Raw genomic sequence first — 24729 nt, forward strand, 5'->3', positions numbered from 1 at the left:
AAAGTTTCCAGCATTATGTGAATTTGATTCATCTACATATGAATCAAGCATTAGAGAAGCTGCTAGCAAAATCATAATACGTATTTTTCTTCACTTTGAAAGCGAAATTTAATATCCAGTTTTATTGAAATTGCCAGCACTGGATGCCTGCTGCTGTGGCCGGCGAATTAATATCATATACTGCAAAATGGAACGGAGACTCATTTGCATTTCATATGCCTAATTGAACTCACCCTATACTGTGGACTTTAATTTTTGTAGTTTTAGCAAGCACTGTAGCTTCTCTGAAACTAAAATTCGCAGAAAAGGTCTCGTCCTCCTTTAGTCATTTCATATAGCCATCCCTCCCAGGACTCTGCTGTCCTGTCTCAGGATCCGTGCCAGTGACAAGCTGGACCACGGACAGGTGGAAGGCCATGGATGATTCATAGATGGTGCAAATTTTTTCTGTTTTTTCTAACTGCAGTTAATTATGTCTGCTCATTAATCACATGTCGTGAAGAGTTAGAGAAGACTTACCATTCAGAGTCTGACTTTGAAGGAAAAGCACCTTTGATAACATGCATCAGTTGTTAGTGACTCTGCCTCAGACCTTCTCTAGGGAGTTGGCTGAAATCTTCTCTGTAGAGGTAAAGGAAAGCATATTCTTACCTACTCACATTCAAGTGGGTGAACAGGTTTAAATAGGCATCCTCCATGGTGGGTCCATGTGGGTGATTATGTTAGCAGAAGTTGGTGTTTCAGTTTTCCCATAGTAATAAAGGTCTGCCTCTCCCCCAGACAGAATATTAGAAACCATGTACACTGTACTTAACTCTTATTTCTTAAGAAGTATGGTGTTATTTCCTCATGGTTTTAATTTTCTTTTCTCTACCAACTAATACTGATCATGTTGAACATTTTTTTTCATGCTTGTCTTCCACACATCTTCTTGGTATATACATTCATCTTCTTGACCCATACATCTTCTTTGATGAATCTGTTCAAATAGCTTCCCCAATTTTTAATTGGGCTGTTTATTGTTCTTGAGTTTGGAAAGACTATGATAAGTTGTTTATACCTCCTTTATCAGATATATTGGTAAATATTCTCCCAGTCTTTAGTTTGTCTTTGTATTCTGCTCATGGTGTGTTTAAAAGAGCAGGAGTTTTTAATTTTGATGAATGAAATTCAGTTTGTGAATTTGTTTTTATGGCTTATGCTTTTGGTACTATATCTGAGAAATCTTTGCCTAGCCCAAGGTCAGAATTCTCCTCTGAAAGTTTTTCAGTTTTAGATTTTTATGCTTAGATCTTTGATCCATTCCAAGTTAATTTTTATATCTACAGCGATGTATAGGTCAAAGTTCACTTTTTTGTTATATGAATATCTGGTTCTAGTACCATTTGTTTATTAGAGAGAGAGCATCTCACGCAGGCTCCACGCTCAGTGTGGAGTTCGATACGAGGCTTGATTCCATGACTGGGATCATGACCTAAGCTGAAATCAGGAGTCAAACGCTCAACTGACCGAGCCACCCAGGTGCCCCTTTAGCACCATTTATTGAAAAGACTTTCTTCACTGGTTTTCCTTAGCACTTTTGTTGAAAATCAATTGTATATGTATCTGTGGGTCTATTTGTGGACTCTCTAGTCTGTTCCATTGGTCTGTTTTCCTGTCTTAATGCCACTAGTGTACTGCTCTGATTACTTTAGCTTTCTCATAAGTGTGTCATAGCAAGTACTGATAGTTCTTCAACTTTGTTCTTTTTGTTTTTGATTTCCCCAGTTTTGTCTGTTGTAATATAGTTCTTTGCCCTATGAATTTTAAAATCAAGTTGTAGCTTTCTATAAGAAGACACTCAGTGTTATTTTGACTATGATTTCATTGAATCTGTAGGTCAATTTTGGAATTGATCAATAGTATTGGGTCTTTCGACCCATGGATACGGTGATATATCTCTTTCTTTAGGTCTTGCATCATTCCTCATAGCAAGGTCTTAGAGTTTTCAGTGTACAGGTCTTGCATTTCTTTTGTCTGATCTGTCACTTGACTATTTCATATTTTTGATGCTATTCTAAATGGCATTGTTTAATTTTTTAAACTAGGTATTACTAGTATATTAAAATACAGATGACTTTTCTATACTGATCTTCTATCCTGCAGTGTTACTCAACTCACTGGTTGCAGTAACATTTCGTAGATTGTTTCTCCATAGACAATATTGTCTAAAAATACAGTTTTTCCTTTCCAATCTAGATAGTTTTTATTTTTGTTGCCTTATTGTACTTACTAGAACCTACAATACAGTGTTAAATACAAGTGGTGAAAACGGACTTCCTTGTCTTCTCAGTTTTAGGGGGTAAGCATCTAGTCTTTAAACATTAAGTGTAATATTAGCTGTACTTTTTTTTTTTTTTTGGTAGATCCCCTTCATCAGATTGATAAAGTTCCTTCTAATATTTATTTGGGCTCTGAGCTTTATTATTTCTTTTATTTACCTTGGGTTTAATTTATACTTTTTCTATTTATTAAAAGCTGAAGGCATTGATATGAGAAAAATCTTTTTTCTAAAATAGACATTTAGTGCTATAAATACACATTCCCTAATTATTGCGTTCATAGCATCCCACAAATTCTTACTTTTTTTCATTTTCGTTCTTTTGAAAATACTAGGTTTTATTTTGATTTCTTCCTTTGACCATAGGTTATTAAGCATGTGCTATTTAGTTTCCATATAAGAGTTTTTCAGAGTTTTGTTGTTGATTTCTAATTGAAGTCTATTAATTAGAGAATATACTTCTAGACATTTGATCCTTTTAAAATTTACTAAGGCTTAGTGTATCGCGCACAACCTGGTGGATTTCCATGTGCATTTGTAAAGACTGTGTATTCTTCTATTGTCTAATAGGGTGTTTCATAGAAGTCAGATAGGTCAGGTTACTCAGATCTTTCATATACTTACTGATTTTCTGTTTACTTTTTTTTAAAACAATTTCTGACAGATTGATACTAATCTCTATTATTCTGGATCTGTCATTTTCTGTTTCTTCTATCTTGAAGATCTGTTCAAAAATATTAAGGATCTGTATATATTTTTAAATTAACTGACTGCTTTGGCATTATGATATGACCTTCCTTAGCCCTCATAATATACTTCGCTTTAAAATTTCCTTTATCTTAGGGGTGCCTGGGTGGCTAAGTCAGTTAAGTATCTGATTCTTGATCTCAGCTCAGGGTTATGAGTTCAAGCCCTACATTGGTCTCCATACTAGGCATGAAGCCTACTACTACTATTACTACTAATAATAATAAATAAAATCTACTTTATCTTAGCCATCCCAAGTTTTTTAAAACTAGTGTTAGCATATCACGTCTTTTTCCATCCTTTAATCTACTTCTTTACATTTAAAATATGTTTATTTAAGGCTCAGTGGAGCATGTGACTCTTGATCTTGGGATTGTGAGCTCAAGCCCCACATCAGGTGTAGAGATTACTTAAAAAAATAAAATATATTTAAGCAATGTATAACTGGGTCTTTTTTTTTTAGTCAATCTGGTAGTCTTTTAATCAGAGTATTTAAACTATATTTTATTACAATTTTTGATATGGTTAAGTTTAAATCTGTCATTTAGGTATTCTTTGTGTCTCATGTCCTTTATTCCCTTTTTTCTCTTTAGACTAACCAATTTTTTTTAATATTTATTCATTTTTGAGAGAGCATGAGTGGGGCAGAGGGGGGGACAGAGGATCCGAAGGCAGGCTCTGAGCTGACAGCAGCAAGCCCGATGTAGGGCTCGAACTCCTGAACCGTGAGATCATGACCTGAACCAAAGTCGGATGCTCAACTGACTGAGCCACCCATGCGCCCCAACTAATTGTATATTCAGTGGTTCCATTTTTTATCAATAACTGTTATTCTAGGTGTTGCTTTAAATCATCACAGCCTAACTTCAAGTGATATTATAGCACTGAGTATAGTGTAAGAACCTTACAATAGTGTATCTCCATTTCCTGTTGAAGGTGAGGCCAAGGACATACTGTCATTTCACCAACATCTAACAGTATCTAACCTATAATACATGTGCAGCTAATGTTGGGAAGATGAATGAACAAATGAATCTCTTGAACTTGGCCTGGTTCTGTTTTATTTCTCATATGCAAAATTATAGCAGACAGTAGAATGACTCCCTTTGAATGCCTGAGCTTCAAGTTATAAACAACAATTGCAGAATAATGTAAGGTTTGGATCCGATAAGAAGAGTGAGGTTCCAGTAGAGTCAGGCTCTCTCCTTATAATACATGGAATAAGCAAGTTGGAAGAGCCTCAGATCCATTGCTGACCTCTTCTTGTAGTTGCTGCATTAAGAAAAGAAGTTCCTATGCATCTTGCTGCTATCCATAACCACTTAGGAATATTCATCATCATGGTCTTTAGCGCTGATGCCAAAAAGCTAAGTACTTTTGTTCCCTACTAGTTATTATCTGCAGTGTTTGAATCAAAAATAAATTCTTTAGGTAAAAGGTGCATGATTCAAATTGGTTCTTGAGCACCAGAAACTGAAAATTTAAAACCTGCTTCCAGAAGACCTGGATTCTGGTATTGGCTTTGTCATCGTAGCCATGGGGACAAGTGGACACATCACTCAACTTCTCATTCTCTGCCCTAATCTTTATCTTCCACATACCTCCATCTTACCATATACTGAATGTGAATCAAATATATTTTAAGGATGCAGCTGAAGTTATCCAGGTTTAGACAGTCTATAATTTCCTCCTTCCCATCCTACTATCGTATATTCTGGATTAAGAAATAAAATTGACTTGGCTCTAAAAATCCTTACAGTATTTAATAACCACAGCGAGAACAAAGCTACATTAGTTATTATAACGTTTGTGAAATAATTAAGGGAATAATTTGTTGGATTAAGGAGGGGGAGGTAACATTGTTATCCTGAAGAAATTTTCTTAGGTATCCATTTAACTTCAGTGTCAAATTATTTACATAACCAGAGTAACGCCTATCCTTTAAGGGTGATGTGAGAATTAATTTAAATTTCACAAAGCACTTTGAGGCATTCAGTTGAAAGGTTCTTTATAAATGCCAGGCATTATTACAACCAGCCTAGTAAAAAGAAACGGGATAAAGCTACTCATGCCGTGTCCTCTGACAGGAACTGTATTGGTTAGGGAAGTATAAAGGTTACCGCTATTCATAATTTATGGTTGAGGGGAATAGATCAAGAATAGTAATGACGTTTTTCTGTCCAGTTAAATCTTAAAAAACACAGATATAACAGTGATGGAATATATTGCTCTTCCAAGGAGAAGTATGAAATCGATACCTTACAAGCAATAAAAATGATATAGGAAGATGAATAAAGGCCAGTATCTTTAATCACGTCATAAAAATACAGTGACAGCCTTGACTGTCCCTCCTTCAAAATCTTCAAGAAAGACTTTGCAATGGAAGAAATGATTCTTGATCATGTGGGTGTATAGAATTTGAAATTTGCTAGAAATACATGCAGATGGTCTTCATTGTAGTAACCAAAATAATCAGCCTCATTGTTAAGCACTTAAAAATGTATATGATAAGTCAAAATTTTAACACACAAAAACTTTTCCAAAGATTTCATACAAGCAGGATGCTTCAGGTATGTGAGAGATAATCACACACAAAAACCTCTCGTTAAAGTAAGGAGACGAAGCTACTGATTGAAGTCTGTGTGTAAAAATATCTTTGAATCACACTTGGCAGAAGAAATTTAAAAGGTAAATTTAGTGTTCTTTTAATCTCAGCATTTAGTGTTTTTATGATCAAATCTCAGCCTTTATTGTCTGTATTAGTTTCAATTGGGACTTTAACAAATTATTAAAAACACAAATTTATTGTGGAGGTCAGAAGTCCAAAATGAGTCTCAGCTAAAATCAAGATGTTGGAAGAGTTGCGTTTCTTTCCAGAGGATCTAAGGGAGAATGCAATTTATTTTTACTTTTTCAGTTTCTAGAGACTGCCTGTATTCTTGGCTCATGGCCCCTTCCATACCAAAGCCATCAATGGCTAATTTGAATTTGAATGTTTCTCACATCACATGGCTCCAACACCCACTTTTCTGCTTTCCTCTTCCATATCTAAGAACTCTTTTTTTAAAGTTTGTTTATTTTCAGAGCGAGCAAGTGAGCTAGTGGGGGAGGGGCAGAGAGAGGGAGACAGAGAATCCCAAGCAGGCTCTGTGCTGTCAGCACAAAGCCAGACCCAGGGCTCCAACCCACAAACCGTGAGATCTTGACCTGAGCCAAGACCAAGAGTTGGACGCTTAACCAGCTGAGCCACTGAAACACCCCTCAGAACTCTTGTAGTTGTGTGAGGCCCACCTGGATAACCTGGGTTATCTTCTGATTTTAAGGTTGGCCAGTTAGCAATCTGCAATTCCATCTGCTACTTCAGTTCCCTTTTACCTTAGAAGAGAGCATATTCACAGAATCTGGGGATTGGGTTGTAGGGGTCTTTGGGAAACTTACTCTACCTACCACAGTCCAGGAATGGAAAAGGAGAGTTACTTAACTTTTTGCAGACTGGCAAGTAAACGGCATACAGATTCTGACATTGACTATGGTCATTTTCTGTTACCACGTTTGGCAGTACTTTAGTTGGCAAGCCTTTTTCTCTTTTCACCTCAGTGAAGTATCCATTTTAGGCTTGTATTTTTGTTTTGGGTTTCTCTCTGCATGCATCCATCCAGTCAGCCACCCAAAATGCTTGGTGTAAGTATCTACCCCAGATTTGAAGCTAGGGGACCATGGTGAGGAAGAGTTTAATTGAAGATACTGACTTAAATTAACCTGTAAGGCGCTGATGAGCTACTTTACCACACCACAGCTTCTGCCTTCAGGGAGCAGAGTCTGCTGAATGCCTTCGAAGAAATTCTTCACATAATGGTTCATTATTAAGTCGGGATTTCAGAAAAGATTGAAGAATTTTGACACCTTGGTTTTTCTTTTCCGTACCCTTTTCCCAGCTCCCAGCATGCAAATAACAAAGTTTTTCATCTCTGTCTTTTAACAATTAATCAAGATGATAATATTTCTTGTACTGTTTTATTTATTGATTGGTTTTTCGAAAAAGGCCTTATTTGAAAAGCACTATATAAAAGGAAGCAATTGTGTGGTTCCGTCAGGTCAGGTGCACATTTGGTAAGGGGTCGGGAGTTGGATCAGTTCCATATTGTAAATTCCAGGATTCTTTCCAACTTTAAAAATAAAGGGAACTGGATTTAGCCCACAGACAATAAGGTTGACAGAAGACTTAATGGTAATCTTTCAGTATACAAAAGAGCATTGTGTTAGTGAGAATGAGCAGGTGTTCTTTGTTTCAGCTAAGTAGGACAGGAAGCAGGGATATTAAATGGAAGGAAAAATAATTTAGACAAAGCAACCTCATGTGTATTAAAACACAGGAAAGTGTTACTAAGAAGGATGTAGATATCTCTCAGAAAAATCTTTCGATTTATCTTCTCCGTGCACTGAAAATACAGAGGCCCCCGATACTGGAGAAAATATATACTAGTTATTAACATGTGCTAAATAAAAATTGATTGAAATGAACTAAATTCAGTTATTCTTTCTCTCAAGGTTATAACTCTCAGGAAGGTACTTGAGAGGTTCACAAGGAATAGTCATTGTGAATCTTGGCTAATGTATAAAATCTCTGTCATTTGAAGGAGAAAGATAGAAAAATGTCAACTGAACCCAAAAATCAAGGTTTCTTATCAAGACAACTCTACATATCTGAGGAGATGTTCCCTTGCGCATGTCCTTAAAACAGCTGTGTCTCAAGGACATCTGATTATCCACATAAAGGATTTTTTAGGGGGGGGGGCATGCAAAGGGAAAGAGAAGAGACAGAATCCCAAGCAGTCGCCATGCCCAGCATGAGGTGGACACAGGGCCAATCCTACAATGGTGAGATCATGACCTGAGCCAAAATCAAAGTCAGATGTTCAACCGACTGAGCCACCGAAGCTCCCCTCAGAAAAAGGATGTTTAATCACAATTGAAACATGATTCCAGCTAATAGCATTTTCACTGCCACCTTACTGTCTTTTAAAGGTGTATTTCCAAGGCCAGATCATCTCTTAGTTGAATGTTAGGATACCTCACCACACATTGAGTTACATGACTGCATCTGGGATGCGTACAGATGGGTAGAGGGGTATTAATTCTTTACTCCAGGATATACAAATTTGGTTGTCATTCCCTGGCTTAAAAGTATCTTCTAAATGCATGTTATGGGATAACCTTATAAACTCCTTAGCAAAACATCTCCTTTACAGACTATCCCTAGTCTTCCTTTCTGGTCTCATCTGTCAGCACAAGCTTCCCGTTTCCTTACCGTCTTCATGCTTTCTGGCTTTATTCCCCCCGCCTTGGCCAACAGTGCTTTTCTAGCCGAAGTGATCTTGCCTGACTTGCCCTGACATCATTTAGGAGTCAGGTGAGGTCTTTTCCTATTCCTCAAATAGATTTTTGTTCTTGAAACTATTGCAGTCTGGCCTCACATAACTTGCTGAGATCTTGAGTAATTTGTCTGTTAAACCAAGCAATACCCTTTCTGTTTTTCCTGTGCTTAACCTATCAATTGTCATTTGACCCTGACGGCTATTTCCTACTCCCTAAAACACTGTCCAGCTTAAATGCAGTGTATCACCTTCTGGTTTTTCTGCTTACTTGGCCCCTGGTCTCAATTCTATAGTTGTCTTCCTAATTCTCAAAAGGTCTTCACAGAATTCTCCCTTACCTTTTGTTTTTTGGTTTTTTTTAACAGTATTATTGACTATATTCCCTAAGCTGTACTTTTTATCTTTGTGACTTATTTTATAATTGGAAGTTTGTACCTCTTAATCTCCTTCAGTTATTTTGCTCATACCATCTACCTCCCCTCAGCAACCACCAATTTTCTGTATTTTAGAGTCTGCTTTTTTTTTTTTGTTTCTCCATTTTTTAGTTTCCACATATAAGTGAAATCATATGGCATTTGTTCTAACTTATTTCACTTAATACCTTTTAAGTCCGTCCATTTTGTTTCAAATGGGAACATCCTTTTTTATGGCTGCATAATATTCCATGCTTGTATTCTGTCTTCATCTATCAGTGGACACTTGAGTTGCTTGTTACTGTAAATAATGCAGCAAGAGATAATAGGGGTATGTGTATCTTCTTGAATTCGTGTTTTTGTTTTGGCTTAGTTCCAACAGCCTCATGTCTTTGTCTTAGTTTCTTCCCCATGTCTTGCCTTGTCATTCTTAATGTGTTCTTTTAGACTCCCAAATGGAAGTAATTCATTCCTCTATGCAGTCTGTCCTGATCCCTTCCAGAATTGCTGGTTGCACCCATCTTTGAGCTAGAATTGTACCAAGTTTGTATCTCTATTTTACTTTAAGACTAAAATGCAATTATTGTGGTCATATACTCTTTTTTCTTCCTCTCTGCTAACAGATACTTATAGGAAAGCAGTGAATTGTTTATCTGGCCCCAGGGCCTATCTATCCCTCTCTAGTTCTTCTAGATTTTTTCCCTTAGCTTTTACATTTTTAAGACCTTGTTGAAATTGTTTAGAAGGCTTTAAGTGGATAGGTCACAGAGTTCAACTAATGTGGTATGTGCATAAATGTACATGACTTCGCTTTAAGGTATTTTAATTAGGAAAGCAATGTAGAGATGTCAGCTTGTACAAATATGTTAGAACAGAGATCCTATGAACTCCTATTACTCTAAACATTATGTGTATGTGTGTATTTACACTTCATTCTTAAGTTTTTTCTTCCTGTATATTAAATTTGACAGAATTTTAAACAGAGTGTAAAAAAAATTGTGTTTTTCATTTACACCTCAACAAACATGGCAAGTAACTTTGACATTTTATTATGAAGAAGATACATTGGCTTTATATTTAAGGTAAGGAATCATAAAATGTGTGTGCCATGCTAAGTGACAAGACATTTCAAGTGTTGGTGACAAAAATAAACTAGAAGAAGCAGGAATGTGTATAGAAAGGTTCAGAGAAATGGATGGCAAAGAATAGACTAGTTTGCTTCATAGAAGAAGCTAACTATTTTGTACATAGCTATAGTTTAATTTGGATGTGAACCTGGAATATAGCAGAATCCTTAATAAATCTTTATATCTGTTAAATATTTTAATTGTACCAAATCCTTTTTTTTAATAATTTAAGTTTATTTTTTAATTTTTTTAATGTTTATTTTTGAGAGAGAGGGAGGGAGGTGGAAGAGCAGAGAAAGAGGGAGACACAGAATCCAAAGCAGGCTCCAGGCTCTGAGCTGTCAGCACAGAGCCTGATGTGGGGCTCGAACTTGTGAACTGTGAGATCATGATCTGAGCTGAAGTCAGGTGCTTAACCGACTGAGCCACCTAGGCACCCCAAGTTTGTTTATTTTTGAGAGAGGTCTGAGATGGGGAGGGGCAGGGAGGGAAGAAGGGAGGGAGAGAATTCAAAGCAGGCTCCAAGGTGTCAGCACAGAGCCTGACCTGGGGCTCAAACCCAGGAAACCATGAGAACATGACCTGAGCCAAAGTCAGATGCTTAACCGTGAGGCACCCAGGTGCTCCAGTACCAGGTCATTTTCAAGTAGAACTGCTTATCTTAAGAATTGTAAGTGCTTACCTGTGAAAGAAGATACATGAAGCAAAACTTTGTTGATGTTTTACTTAGGATTCTATGAAATGCTGTGACAAACATTTCACTTGTTCCAAACAGTAACACCTGTAGAACACTTTACTGTGGGCGTTACCGATAGATGGGGTAGATGTCCTCCACCTGGTGATTCAGGGCTCTGGTTTCTCTCAGTTTGTGGCTCTCATTTCCTAGAGCAGTGGCATCTCTGGATTTGGCTAGCAGATGAGTAAAGAGGGATGTATCTTAATTTTTCCCCAAAGTGACACTGACCACTTCTCTTCATATTCCATTAGCTAGAACTTTCATATGTCCCTACTTCGATCTAAGAGGAGCTCAAAAACATAGCCTCTGGCTGACTAGCTGCATCCGGCAGCAGCTCTATGCTAGTAAAAGCACAAATCCTGGTAAACAGATGATCAGCTGTAGTTCGCCCCTATAGCCAAAGAGAATGATTGTGTTACCCTGCCTCCTACATACAGAACACATTCACTTCAACTCAAGGGCATCACCCCAAAGTCTCTTCCGGTCCAGCTTCTCCATCAGTCCCAGCTGTGGCTCTTTGCAGCCTGGTGACCTGTGAATTCAAGTTCATGTGTAACTACCTCCACCTCCCCTCCCCACCTTGCCCTAGCACAAATCCAGTCTATAGCGGTGGAACAGGAACAAGAGAACTACAAGTGTCCCATCTGAAAAAAGGTAAAGTAGAAAATGCATAGTAATATCTGTCCGTTGACAGTACTGAGATCCTGTCCTGGCAGGCACTGTGAAGATACCCTGTCCTGGCAGTGTTTAGGATCTCTTGACTAGACCCTCGTTACGCATCTGAAAAAGAACTCCTTTGTCCTTTACTCTCCTTGGCCCTTGGAGCTCTACACATTGGGAGCTGCCTCTTGTCTGTTAACATCCTTGGCAACATCACGTAGAGGAGTGTGACCACTTCATGCTTGTGCAGTTTGGGAACCTGGAAACGATTTTACAGCCATTGTTAAGACTAAGTTCAGGGTTTATTCACCAGTACAGTCCCTTTAGAAACAACAGATAGCATAGGTATGGATCTCCATTGGTTACACATGTCAGTGTTTCTTCCTGACAAACAATTTCAGGTATTTCAAAAGGAGGAAACGTAACACAAGGAATTGGCTTCAAATGTGATAGAACAGAGCCACCAAAGAAATGACAGTGAGTAAACCTAGAGACTGACAAAATGAGAAACCTTTGCACATCTTAGAGATAGAAGGACAATAGGAGAAAGTGATATCATCAGATATTATCCGATATTATATCATCAGATCTTAGCTCCAATAACAAGAAACTGTAAACTCCGTGAGGGATCTGAGTCATCCATATTCTTTTACCTTTTCGTGTCCCCATATAATGAGCCCTCAAATGTTTACTTAAGTAGTAAATCCTTCCACTGATATCACTTAGAAATACTCACTAGGAATCTAAAATGTGGCAAAAATGATGGTGTTCCACAGTGAGATGATCCTTAATTTGTGGATCAGATGCAGTTAGTTGTTTTGGGACCTCATTTGATAACTGTCATCAGCATTTAGAGAATGAGAAACTGTCAAAAGTTTTCATTTAACTAATCTCTTCCTGTTTAAGGCTTTTGGAGTTTGGAACAACATCAGTTTTTGTGTAAACATAGAAGGAAGAATTAAAAAGGAATAAAGTATGTATATGTAGTTGGCTCATGCCAAAATAAATTGAGGGGGGGATGTGGGGAGAAAGAGAAAAAGCTTTCCAGAATTGCTAGGGAAATGGAAGCTATAGCTTCAGAGGTTAGATCTACAACTCTTAGTCTTTGTTTCATTTTTGGAATCATCCTCTAAGTTAGTAATAACATTATTTTGTCTACTGGTTTGAGCCAAAAATCATCACTTTTTTAAAAACTCATTTAAGAAAGAATCTGTAAAATATTCCATTGGATACTTTAGCAGTCACAGAGGACTAATTCTATAATACAGTTTTTGAAGATATCACAAATGCCATTTTCTCTGTTACTGGATGTGCCTTTATATGCTCAAGTGTATAGATTTGCTGGATTCAACTCAACTGTGGCTTTTAGGATAGGCTTTGAGCAAAGTCTCAAAATAGTAGATACATTTAACAACTTGGGAGTTGAGAATAGTTTAAGAAGCTTTTATGACTGTTGTCTTTCTTAGAAAAAGAGCTTTGCTTGAAAATTTCTGTGTGAATAGTTCCACTTATCCACAGAAATGAAGACTTTTTTTTTCTTTTTTTTGGCAGAGCATGCCAAATTTAGTTGCCATGTTTTGCTTTTAAACACATGAGCATGTTTATAATTCTTTCATTTACATAGAAACTTCAGGTTTGTTTACTTCTCACTTTGGTATAAAATAAGAATGGCTTAAAGTATAATATACTGCATTTCATTTTTTTAAATTTTAAAGCACGTGTGCAAGCAGGGGAGAGGGATACAGGGAGACAGAATTTTAAGCAGGCTCCACACTCAGCCAGGAGCCCGACGTGTGGGGCTCGATCCCATGACCCAAAATCAAGAGTCAGACGCTCCAGCCGACTTAGCCACCCAGGCTCACCTACACTACATTTCATATCTTTATCCTTCAGGATATAGGCTTCCCATTTAAAAATATCAAGGCCTTGATATAAGCTGTGTCTAAATAATCTGACTAACAAGGGGGAAATACATCATTTTACATACAGACATGCCTCAGAGATATTGTGAACTTGGTTCCAGAGTTCTGCAATAAAATGAATATCATAAAGTGAGTCAATTGAATTTTTTGTTTTCTCAGTGCATGTGAAAGTTACATTTATAATATACTGTAGGGGCGCCTGGGTGGCGCAGTCGGTTAAGCGTCCGACTTCAGCCAGGTCACGATCTCGCGGTCCGTGAGTTCGAGCCCCGCGTCCGGCTCTGGGCTGATGGCTCGGAGCCTGGAGCCTGTTTCCGATTCTGTGTCTCCCTCTCTCTCTGCCCCTCCCCCATTCATGCTCTGTCTCTCTCTGTCCCAAAAATAAATAAAAAACGTTGAAAAAAAATTTATAATATACTGTAATATAAGTGCAATAACAGTGTCTTTAAAAAGTACATACCTTTGGGTGCCTGGGTGGCTCAGTCTGTTAAGCATCTGATTCTTCAGCTCAGGTCATATCCTCACAGTTTGTGAGTTCAAGCTCTGCATTGGGCTCTGTGCTGACAGTACAGAGCCTGCTTAGGATTCTCTCTCTGCCCCTCCTCCACTAGGTCGGTCTCTCGGTGTGTCTGTCTCTCTCTCTCTCTCTCTCTCATAAACTTAAAGAGTATATACCTTAATTAAAAAACACTTACTACTGAAAATGCTAACCATCATCTGAGCTTTCAGCAAATTGTAATCTTTTTGCTGGTGGAGGATCCTGCCTTGATGTTGATGATTTCTGAATGATCAGGGTGGGGTGACCCTGGTAATTTCTTAAGATACACGAAGTTTGCCATGTCAGTTGACTTTTCCTTTCATGAACAATTTCTCTAGCATGCGATGCTGTTTGATAGCATTTTACACACAGTAGAATTGCTTTCAGAATTAGTCAATCTTCTTGAACTCTGCCATTGTTTTATCAATGAAGTCTAGATAATATGCTAAATCCTTTATTTTCAATTCAACAATCTTCACAGCATCTTCATCAGGAATAGATTCCATGTCAGGAAATCACTTTCTTTAGTCATCTATAAAAAGTACCTCCTTACCTATTAAAGTGTGATGAGATGATAGCCATTTGTACTGTGATTTATTTTGCTTAAAAACTTACAGGCCATTGCTGGGTAATTGGCATAATTTCAATATTGTTGTGTCTCAAGGAATAATTAGTCACATTTTCAGGTTCCACTTCTGGTTCTCTTGCTGTTTACACCACATCTGCAGTCACTTCTTCCACTGAACTCTTAAAACTCTCCAGAATCATCCAAGAGAATTGCAATCAACTTCTTCCAAACTCCTACTGTTACCTTGACCTCTTCATGTGAATCGTAGATGTCCTTAATGGCATCTAAAATGGTGACTCCGGGGCACCTGGGTGGCTCAGTCAGTTAAGCATCTGACTCTTGATTTCAGCTCAGGTCTTCAGGGTTGTGGGATTGAGGCCCGTGTTGGACTCCGTACTGACAGTGAGGAACCTGCTTGGGATTCTCTCTCTGCCCTTCCCCTGTTTGTGCATGTTCTCCCCCCCCCCCACACCCCTAAAAATAAATAACTTTAAAAAAATGGTGACTTCTTTTCAGAAGGTTGTCCATTTACCTTGCCTAGATTTGTCAAAGTAATCGTTATTTAGAGCAGCTTTAGCCTTAAAAAATGTTTCTTAAATAAGACTTCAGAGTGAAAATCACTCCTTGACTCTTGGGCTACAGAATGAATGTTGTGTTAGCCAGTGTGGAAATAGCATTAATCTCATTGTCTATCTCCAGAAGAGCTCTTGGGTGACCAGGTGCATTGTCATTAAGAAATAATAGTTTGAAAGAATGTTTTTTCCTGAGCAGTAGTTCTCAGCGGTCAGCTTAGAATAGCCACAAAACCGTGGGGTACACAGATGTGCTGTTATCAAGGCTTCATTATTCCATTTACAGAGCTCAAGCAGAGTAGATTTGGCATAATTCTTAACAGCCCTAGGATTTTTGGAATGGTACATGAGCTTTGGCTTCAATTTAAAGTTACCAGCTGCATTAGCCCCTAACAAGAGAGTCAGCCTGTCCCTTTGGTGCTTTGAACCCAGCAATTGGCTTCTCCTCTCTATGAAAGTCTAAGACGACACCTTCCTGGACGTTGAAAATCTGTTGTGTAGTGTAGCCACTTTTATTAGCTAGATCTTCTGGATAACTTGCGGCTTCTACATCAGCACGAGCTGCTTTACTTTGCACCTTTATGTTATAGAAATGGCTTCTTCCCTTAAAGCTCGTGAACCAACCTCTGCTAGCTTTACATTTCTGCAACTTCCTCACCTTTCTCAGCCTGCTTAGAATTGAAGAGAGGGCCTTGCTCTGGATTAAGCTTTGGCTTAAGGAAATGTTGTGGCAACTTGGATCTTCTATCCAGATCGTGAAAACTTTCTCCATATCAGCAGTAAGGGTGTTTTGCTTTATCATCATTTGTGTATTCACTGGAGTACAGTTTTAATTTCCCTCAAAAACTTTTCTGCTGACAACTTGGCTGTTGGGCCCAAGAGACTGAGCCCTCAGCCTCTCTTAGCTTATGTCATGCCATCCTCACTAAACTGAATGATTTCTAGCTTTTGATGTAAAGTGAGAGACATGTGGAGCACCTGGGTGGCTCAGTCGGTTGAGCATCCAACTCTTGATATGATCTCATGGTTCAGGTCATGATCTCATGGTTTTTGAGGTCGAGCCCCACATTGGGCTCTGTGCTATCAGTGCAGACTAGGATTCTCTCTCCTCCTTTCCCTCTCTGTCCCTCTGCCATTTGCACAGGTGTGCACACTCGCGTTCTCTCTCACTTTCAAAATAAATAAAAATTTAAAAAGGTAAATAAAGTGAGAGATGTGTGACTGCTTCTTTCACATTTAGAAACTATTGTAGGGTTATTATCTTGATTTCAGTATTGTTGTGTCTCCAGGAATAGGAAGGCCCAAGGGGAGGGTGAGATACAGTGGAATAACCAGTTGGTAAAGCATTCAGAAAAACACAAATTTATCAGTTAAATTCATTGTCTTATGTAGATGTGGTTTGTGATGCCCCAAACAATTAAATTAGTAACGTCACAGTTCTTCGCTGATCACAGGTCACTATGACAAATACAACGTAAAAGTTTAAAATATTATGAGAATTACTGAAACTTGACAGAGACGTGACGTGAGTGAATGCTATTGGAAAAAGGGCACCAGCAGACCAACTCGGCACAGGATTGCCATAGACCTTCAATTTGTAAAACGCAGTATCTGCGAAGCACAATAAAGTGAAACGCAATAAAATGAAGTGTGGTTGTATACGGCCTGTAAGATATGAAGAGTAAGCTTGTCTCTCCTGTGTCGGCTCTGTGAAGCTGTGGTATTAGAAAATAATCACTTGGAAATTTTATTAAAAATAATTACTTTGTGAGGGCGCCTGGGTGGTTCCGTCAGTTAAGCATGTGGCTCTTAATTTCAGCTCTTGTCATAATCTCATGGTTCGTGGCATCGAGCGCCACATCAGGCTCTGCAATGACAGCACAGACCCTGCTTGGAATTCTCTCTCCTCTCCTCTCCTCTCCTCTCCTCTCTCTCTCTCTCTCTCTCTCTCTCTCTACCCCCCCCCCCCGCCCTTCCCAGCTTGCACGTGCCAGGGTCTCCTTCCCCTCCCTCCCTCCCTCCCTCTCACAAAATAAATAAATAAAAATTTAAAAATTTATTTTAATTATTTTGTGTCAGTCCTTATAGTATTTCCTCTGGTGTTGATCTAGGACAGAAAATGTGCTATGATACCGGTCTTTTCCATCTCTAATTGTGTTGACTTCCTTTAATGCTGTCTTACAATGCAAATATTAAAACATTAGGTGTATTTTTGCTGCCTAGAATAATTGGTTTTACTTTTTAAACATGCTATCTGTAATTTCAAAAAATATTTCCTTCTGAACTTCCATGCCTTGAGTTTAGAATAGTCTTGAAATTATAGGTGGCTAATAAGTATTTCTCAACTGTCAATTCAACTGCAGCCTTTGTGCTATTACCTCATTAGGAAATGACACAGGAAGAAAACTCGTTATGTGATAATATGAAAACACATATTTGTCAAAGAGATAAATGAGGCTGTATTGAAAACCCATCTGTTGTGGTGGGAGTCAAGTGGTTTAGACACATTTGGGCATGATACCTTCTTTTTAAACAGGAAAACAGAAGATTTCTGTCTCAATCCTTGGAGCTTGTATTGTGCACTTAAATGTGTTCTTTTTTGTCTTTTATAGGTGATATTATACCCAACTTCTAATAGCTCCAAGTCAGCTGAGTTGCACCGAATGGTAGTTCCAAAAAATAGCCAGGACTCTGACTTAAAGATCAAATTAGCAGTGCGAATGGATAAACCACCACATATGAAACATAGTGGGTGAGTGTGTACTTGAAGATGCTTTTCTCCTGAATTATTGGATCTCATTTCAATGTATCACTTTTGCCAGTTTACTGACAGAACAGGTATATCATGAAATTTTCCCCCCAAAATGACATTTACAGGTTAACTTAATTTTTTACACTCCTAGACACGTTTACAGCTAAATATATGTGTATTTAGTTATTATAACTGTGTGCATGCTAACATAATATTAATAATTGATTGCACTGGTATTCTGTATCACTCATGTCAATGAAGAGCAGTGATGGATGGAGATAACTTCCAAGAGCTACTCTTCAAAATATAGTAACAGTCAAAACAAGCATAGTATTCAGCTCTCCAACAGCTAAACTTACATAAAATATATTAAAGCTAAGATGTCGTTCACATATAACCCAGGACACTGTGAAAGGTTTGTCAGGGAGGGATGTGAGTGTTCATCCAATATGTGAGTGAAAAACTAAATCAATGCTGGAGAGTAAGCCAGAGGGCAGGACCTGTCTCCTGCGGACCACCATGGGTCAGAGTCCATCGTCCTCTCTTCCAGGGTTCCTTTTCCCTTGTAGTTGGTGAGGTAATAAGTCTGAACTCTTGAACACAATGAGTTTTTTAAAAACCTCGGTCTTTCTCAGATTAACACTGTAGGGCTCGCTACAGTCAAATCACAACCCAGAGTTTTTAGCTATTAGGAAAGCATGTGATCTTTTTCTTCACGAAGGAGAGAAACAGTCGCTAAAGTGGCTCCCTTTGAGATTAGCAACCAACATGAGTCTAAGAAAGTACATTCCTATACAGAGAGGTGTCATCTTCTGGCTTTAGAGCCAAATCACCAACACTGTAGCAGAGTTCACTGATGAGTCAACAAGATAAGGATTCTTTGGATGACTAACACGGGGCTAAGGACTACATTGCCTCCTTAGTTTGGATGGGCAGTGTATGCAGTGTCAGAATGAGTCTCCCTGACGGGAGAAACAGCTCAGAGGGTGGGCTCTTTGAAAGGAAACCGTAAGTTGGGTAGCTCACATTGTGGCATCTCAGTGTAGTGTTGCAAACTAAAGTCTAACTATGACTCAGCTCATAATGCAGATGGAATTCTTGGGATTTAATATTTAGAGTTCTTCTCATTCATTCATCTCCCTGGTCACCATTGATTTATTTAGCAGGCATGTATTGAGCACTTGCTCTGTTCCACCCAGAGCAAACCTCAGTGAGGTACCATCTCAGGCCTAAGGAAAGTGGCTAGTCAGGGATTCAGACTTATATACAAATAGCTGTAATAGTGATGTTAGTCATGAAAATCCCACAAGACACCTGACTTTCAAGATAAAACTTGGAAGTATGAATTCAGGTGGGCAATGAGGAGGAAGAGCATCCCAGTCACATGACCTAGCATATTCATGGCCAAGAGTTCTGGAAGGGCTGTTAGCCAATGAAGACAAGTTGGGCGCAGTTAGCATAGAGCGCGTTGAGACAAGAGAGTTAGAATACTACTGCTCTAAAGTGCTTAGAGATTAGTAGAGCCTAGATTTGGACATAATATTTCTTCTGTTTTTACATCGGTCTCTTTTGATGAATGGCATCATAAGAAATTGGAACCTATGTATTCTAATTCCAACAGAGTCCTTAATTTGCAAATGTCCAGCACCATGGTGAATATCCCTGGAGCCTTAAAATTGTCCAAAGAACCAAGATTAAACATGAGGTTAGGCACATGGCAAATTCTGCAGCCTTTCACTTGTGTGGAAAGAAAGCCCTGCTCTCATCTTTGGCAATTTCTTCCCTTAGAATGCTCCAGGGCAGGTGAGACAATCCAGCCCCCTTCCAAGACTTGATTTTGTTGTTGCTGTTGTTTGTTTTTCCTTTTTTTTTTTTTTTTAATCACTCCTTTGCCCTTAAGAAGAACTGGTTTATATCCTATCTCTGAGCCCTTGACTAAATCAGGACCCCCCCCCCGCCCCCGCCCCCGCCCCACTGCCCAGGATGTGTCTGGAGTTGACTTGTGTTCAAGACTGCTGGTGCAAGGGATCACTAAAGAGAATATATCTTAGTCTCTCAATTTAACATATAAAGCCCAAGAACTCGCCTTGGATTCAGATGAGGAATGCTTTAGATCCATCCACATCAATTATTATCTACCATTCCTAAATGATCGTGACAGACATTACTAGATATTCGGGTGTCTCTGCAGTTGATAGTATGTAAAAGGAAGGAATTCTAGAACTGAAAATATCTGTGATGCTGTTCTCCTAGTTGGTATGTTATTCAGCATAATTAAAGATATCATATTTCATAATAATGATTCCTTAAAAACTAATACCAGTATTGGACATAATAATGATCAATCAGAATTAAAAGTTTTCAACACTGCTGTAATAGGTGATCCCCATGGGCAGGCACAGGTGTTTACTACAAGTGCCTGATTGGGTTCCTCAGTGCTTGTGGAGACACACAAATATTTTGAATATCACCCCTGTGTATGTGGGCAAACATGATTTGACCTATATTATAATTGTATTCATCTTTTTCTGCAGTGTTTCATAAATGGATTTTACTGAACTTAATTACATTTAAGAAGAGAAAGTCCACTAACCTTTTTCTTCCAAGTACTCTATCATATGCCAAAGCAATAATAGGATATGAGTAGTAGATTAATAGCATTTTGCTTTGAGGCTGGATTGTGTTCTGTCAATAGTTCATCCCATAATGAATAATTAACACATGAATAATGAATAATTGAAAAAGAAACAAGTCAAGTTAAAAAAAGATTAATTTATCTTTAAAATATAGCAAACCTCTCTTACAGAGAGTTGTCAAGTGGATTAAACAATAAATTGGGAGGGTTATGGGTTTTTATCTTCAGAGCACTTTTGAGAACTAAACTTTGAAATACTCTGGGTTGTTGGTTATAAAAACCTATTGGCTTTTAAAAATAATATGGGTATCTCTTATATGAACTATTGGAACATATAAATAGATGAATATTCATCACGTGTGTAGAGCACCTGTATGGTCCCTAAATATTTTATCAATGTTTTTTATATTTTTTGTGGCCCCAACTGCACTGTGAGTTCTTAGACCCATTTGAATCCACTGCCTCCCACAATGTGCAATCAAGGACGGATATTAATATAATGATGATGATGAAAATAATAGTGTGCTCCTCAGAATTTTAAGGAAAAAATTTACAGTAGGTTGCATTCCTAAGTTGAAAAGTAGAGTTCTAAACTCACGTTACATAGAACAGAGTATAATTTAAAATGAAAAATACCTAACAGGCACCTGGGCAGCTTAGTTGGTTAAGCACCCAACTTCAGCTCAGATCATGATCTCCCCATTCGTGAATTCGAGCCCCACATCTGACTCTCCACTCTCAGCGCAGAACCTGTTTCAGATCCTCTGTCTCTGTCTCTCTCCCTGCCCTAAACTTGCTCATGCTCTCTGTCTCAAAAAGAAACAAACTTAAAAAAAAAAAAAAGAAAAAGACCTAAAATAAATGTGTTTGGTTCTCAACTGTTGCATTTTTAAATAATCTTTTTTTTAAGTAGAAAAATATATCTGTTCTAAAGCTCATTTTTCTGATAAGTAATGAGTCCGTGACTATACATTATAGTTTTTTTAAGTAGGAATAATTGTATGCAAATGAAATTACATTTAATTTGGATAAAATAAAGATGATTTCATTCTTTTAAAACCAAACCACATGACATATATTTGATTGTTTAAAAAGGGCTCATTTATTCTTTTGGAATATATCCTATAAACTAATTATATAAACTCATATAAATCTGTTAAGTGAATTACCAGGTAGGTTTTGAATGGTTAAATAATTCATATCCATTTGTTTTTGCGGTTGTTTTCCTGCTTTTTCTGGGTAGCTGGAAGACAGAAGTGTTCTAGGACAAATGGACTATCCTTTAGCATAGCCTAGTGGCTAAGTAGCAGCATTAACTTAAATCTCAGAAAATACTATTCCTCTTTTTACTGAACTACATTTTCCCAATTCAAAGGTTATTTTTTTCAGTCAGACAATAAAGTGGAATGAGATAAAGCGAATGATTTATTATGACAATTAAGCCTACAATGGAAAAGGAAAAAGAAGAAAATTAAATTGCCACAAATATGCAGAAGCATAAGACCAGGGTCTATCTATCTGAGGTCTCCGTGCACATGTTTTTTGGTTTTTGGTTTTTGGCTTTTTTTATAGTGAAAATGAATGAAAACCTCATGAGTGTCTAACCATAGGAGAGTTTTGTCACAGTTAAGAACTGGTAAGACTTATAAGACAAAATATTAGCCAGATCACTGTCCTCCTATACATCTGTTTCTCTTTGTGCAGAGTCATGCTTGGCTCTTTAAACATTTCTTGATCAGATAGATGTATTGAAACATTTTGTAATTGTCGTTTATAAGTCTCTGTTTAATTAATATCTTAAAGGTTTCAAAGGCCCAGGGCCTGTTTCTTGCTGCCAGGGAGAGACAGGAGTGGAGACTGCAGTGGGAAGAACGGTGTCGACACCAAGCTGGCTGCAGGATTATTATCCCCTGCTTTCCCACAGAGCCGGCCAGCCCTGCATTCAGGGACTGCGGTGTTAGGCTGTCAGACGTGGCATTTGCTCTTAACGTGAACGGACTGCGCTGTAATAAAATTGGATTGTTGATGATTTTAAGGTTTATGATCTTCAATTAGTTTGGGGGGTAGTCTGATGATCAAAGGGAGGAAAAATCTTACTTTTGTCAAGATGGCATTTGCTCTCAGGGTCCAGGCCTTACAGAAAGGACACGTCTGTTTTTTCCCTGGAAGAAAATTGATTCTCACTTTAAGTTGACCTTTTAGAATGATTTTCCTACATGTCCTTGTCTAAAATAGCCATGTTTTGACATTTGAACCTATATATAGGTCTGTTTGCCTTCCCAATTTGAATTTACCTCATTCCGACTTATTCTTATTTCATAGAAATCCTACTTCTTACTGCCTTGAGAAAACCTCTGACAAAGTATTTGCTAGGTTCTTAATAAATGATTGATTCCTTTTCCAAATACAGCTCTCAGAAGAGAAGTCTGTCTGTGGTACTTTATAAACATGAATGTAACTGTTGTAGAATGATAAAAGGAATAAGCCCTCAAGGCAACTTCGTTTTTCCAGATACCTTATATTCATGTCCCTTTCTGCATGCTAATTTAAATCATTAACTATATTTTTCATTTTAATTTACTGATGACTAGTTATGTAATAATTATAGAAACATATTCTGGCATGGCTTTAATGATCCTTAAACTACATGTTTTAACTTCTACTCCTTTGCAAAACCTTCTCGGATTTCTCCTGTAATAAATTAGTTTGCCGATGGGGGGTGGAGGGAGGGGAGGGTGGGTGATGGGTATTGAGGAGGGCACCTTTTGGGATGAGCACTGGGTGTTGTATGGAAACCAATTTGACAATAAATTTCATATATTGAAAAAAAAATAAATTAGTTTGCCTTTAACTTTAAGCTTAAATGTGGCTTTCTCGAGATTTTTCTCCAGGGAGTGACATTTTAAGTTATTTTTCATGCATCAAATAACTATGCTCTCTTGCTTTTAGGCATCCTTCAGTGTCCTATCTGAGCATCTTAAAAGCATGTGAGGCCAAACAACTAAAAGTAGAATTGAGGTCTTGTAAAATTTTCTTTCAGGAACCCCAGACCATACTCATAGGTTATCCTAATGAATTTGGGGCACTTCTTAAAAAATTACAGTGAAAACTAGGAATAATTTAAAATATTTTATGAACAGTTAACATACAGAATTATAATAGGCCAGTTCCATCTCCTTTATTGGTGCCTTTTATTATACAGTTTTTCTATTTGCACACATTCAAAAATTTAAAATATTACCACCGAGTTTATAAATTAAAGCTCTTGGGCTTGTTAATGAGCATTGTGGGAGGTCGGGAAAAATTTGAACATTAGTTACAGACATTTACTTTTAGTTGATTCCTCAGATACGTGACTGCATGGTAGTGCAGGTGGAAGGCAGTGCGGTAGGAGTTATATACGACAAGTACAGGTGTCGAGCCCAGGACACTTGGGTTTGGGTCTCAGTTCTGTCACTAACTTGGATAAGTCACTGCACCCGTCCTGGCCTGGTTTCATCAATTGCTAAAGGGGACATCAGACTAGAACATTTGAATGGTCCCTTCAGCTCCAGAGGACAGCCTGAGAAGATAAGACATTTGGGGATTCATGTCAATCTTCTCAAGATAAGAAAAGGAAGTATGAAGACTGACTGAAGCATCAGGCTGCTTTTGTAGAAAAGTAATTTGAAAAATACACATCGTAGAATTGTTTATACTCTGATAGTAATGTTAAAAAACAGATGCATATACAAATTTAGAAATGGAATACACTAAATATACTAAATAGAATAATGCAACTATGGGTAAAATTTTCTTGATTTTATAGATTTTTTTGTGATATAGTTATACTATTATGATGAAAGAATGCAATTATCAAACTAAAGATCAAACAGGTTTTCTTTTTTTTTTGTTTGTTTTTTTTTGTTTTTAAAAAAAAGGTTTATTTGAATAAATATATTAAAAGGTACAGAGGTGATATTCAAATATTTCCAGTGATAGAATAAAAACAAACATAAAAAACTGTTGTAGCAGGACACTGCATAGTTAGATTTTATTTTATTTTATTTTTTTATTTTTTTTTTTAATTAATTTATTTTTTTTTTAATATATGAAATTTACTGTCAAATTGGTTTCCATACAACACCCAGTGCTCATCCCAAAAGGTGCCCTCCTCAATACCCATCACCCACCCTGCCCTCCCTCCCACCCCCCATCAACCCTCAGTTTGTTCTCAGTTTTTAACAGTCTCTTATGCTTTGGCTCTCTCCCACTCTAACCTCTTTTTTCTTTTAATTAACAGTAGATGATCACTAGGGTGCCTGGGTGGCTCAGTCGGTTGAGTGTCTGACTTCAGCTCAGATCATGATCTCAAGGTCAATGAG

The 24729-nt window shown here is 37.8% G+C and overlaps 1 protein-coding gene across 16 annotated transcripts in view; it reads left to right on the forward strand.

The window, feature by feature from the left end:
- CADPS2 (calcium dependent secretion activator 2) overlaps positions 1–24729 on the forward strand; it is a 543402-nt gene that overhangs the window by 283792 nt on the left and 234881 nt on the right. For all 16 annotated transcript variants that reach the window (XM_058724453.1, XM_058724449.1, XM_058724458.1 and 13 more), the window contains one exon: positions 17591–17730. In XM_058724453.1, coding sequence (XP_058580436.1) covers positions 17591–17730 — 140 coding nt within the window. The remainder of the gene's footprint in view (positions 1–17590; positions 17731–24729) is intronic.

The sequence above is a fragment of the Neofelis nebulosa genome, chromosome 4, assembly GCF_028018385.1.
Source record: "Neofelis nebulosa isolate mNeoNeb1 chromosome 4, mNeoNeb1.pri, whole genome shotgun sequence".
Classification (NCBI taxonomy): domain Eukaryota; kingdom Metazoa; phylum Chordata; class Mammalia; order Carnivora; family Felidae; genus Neofelis; species Neofelis nebulosa.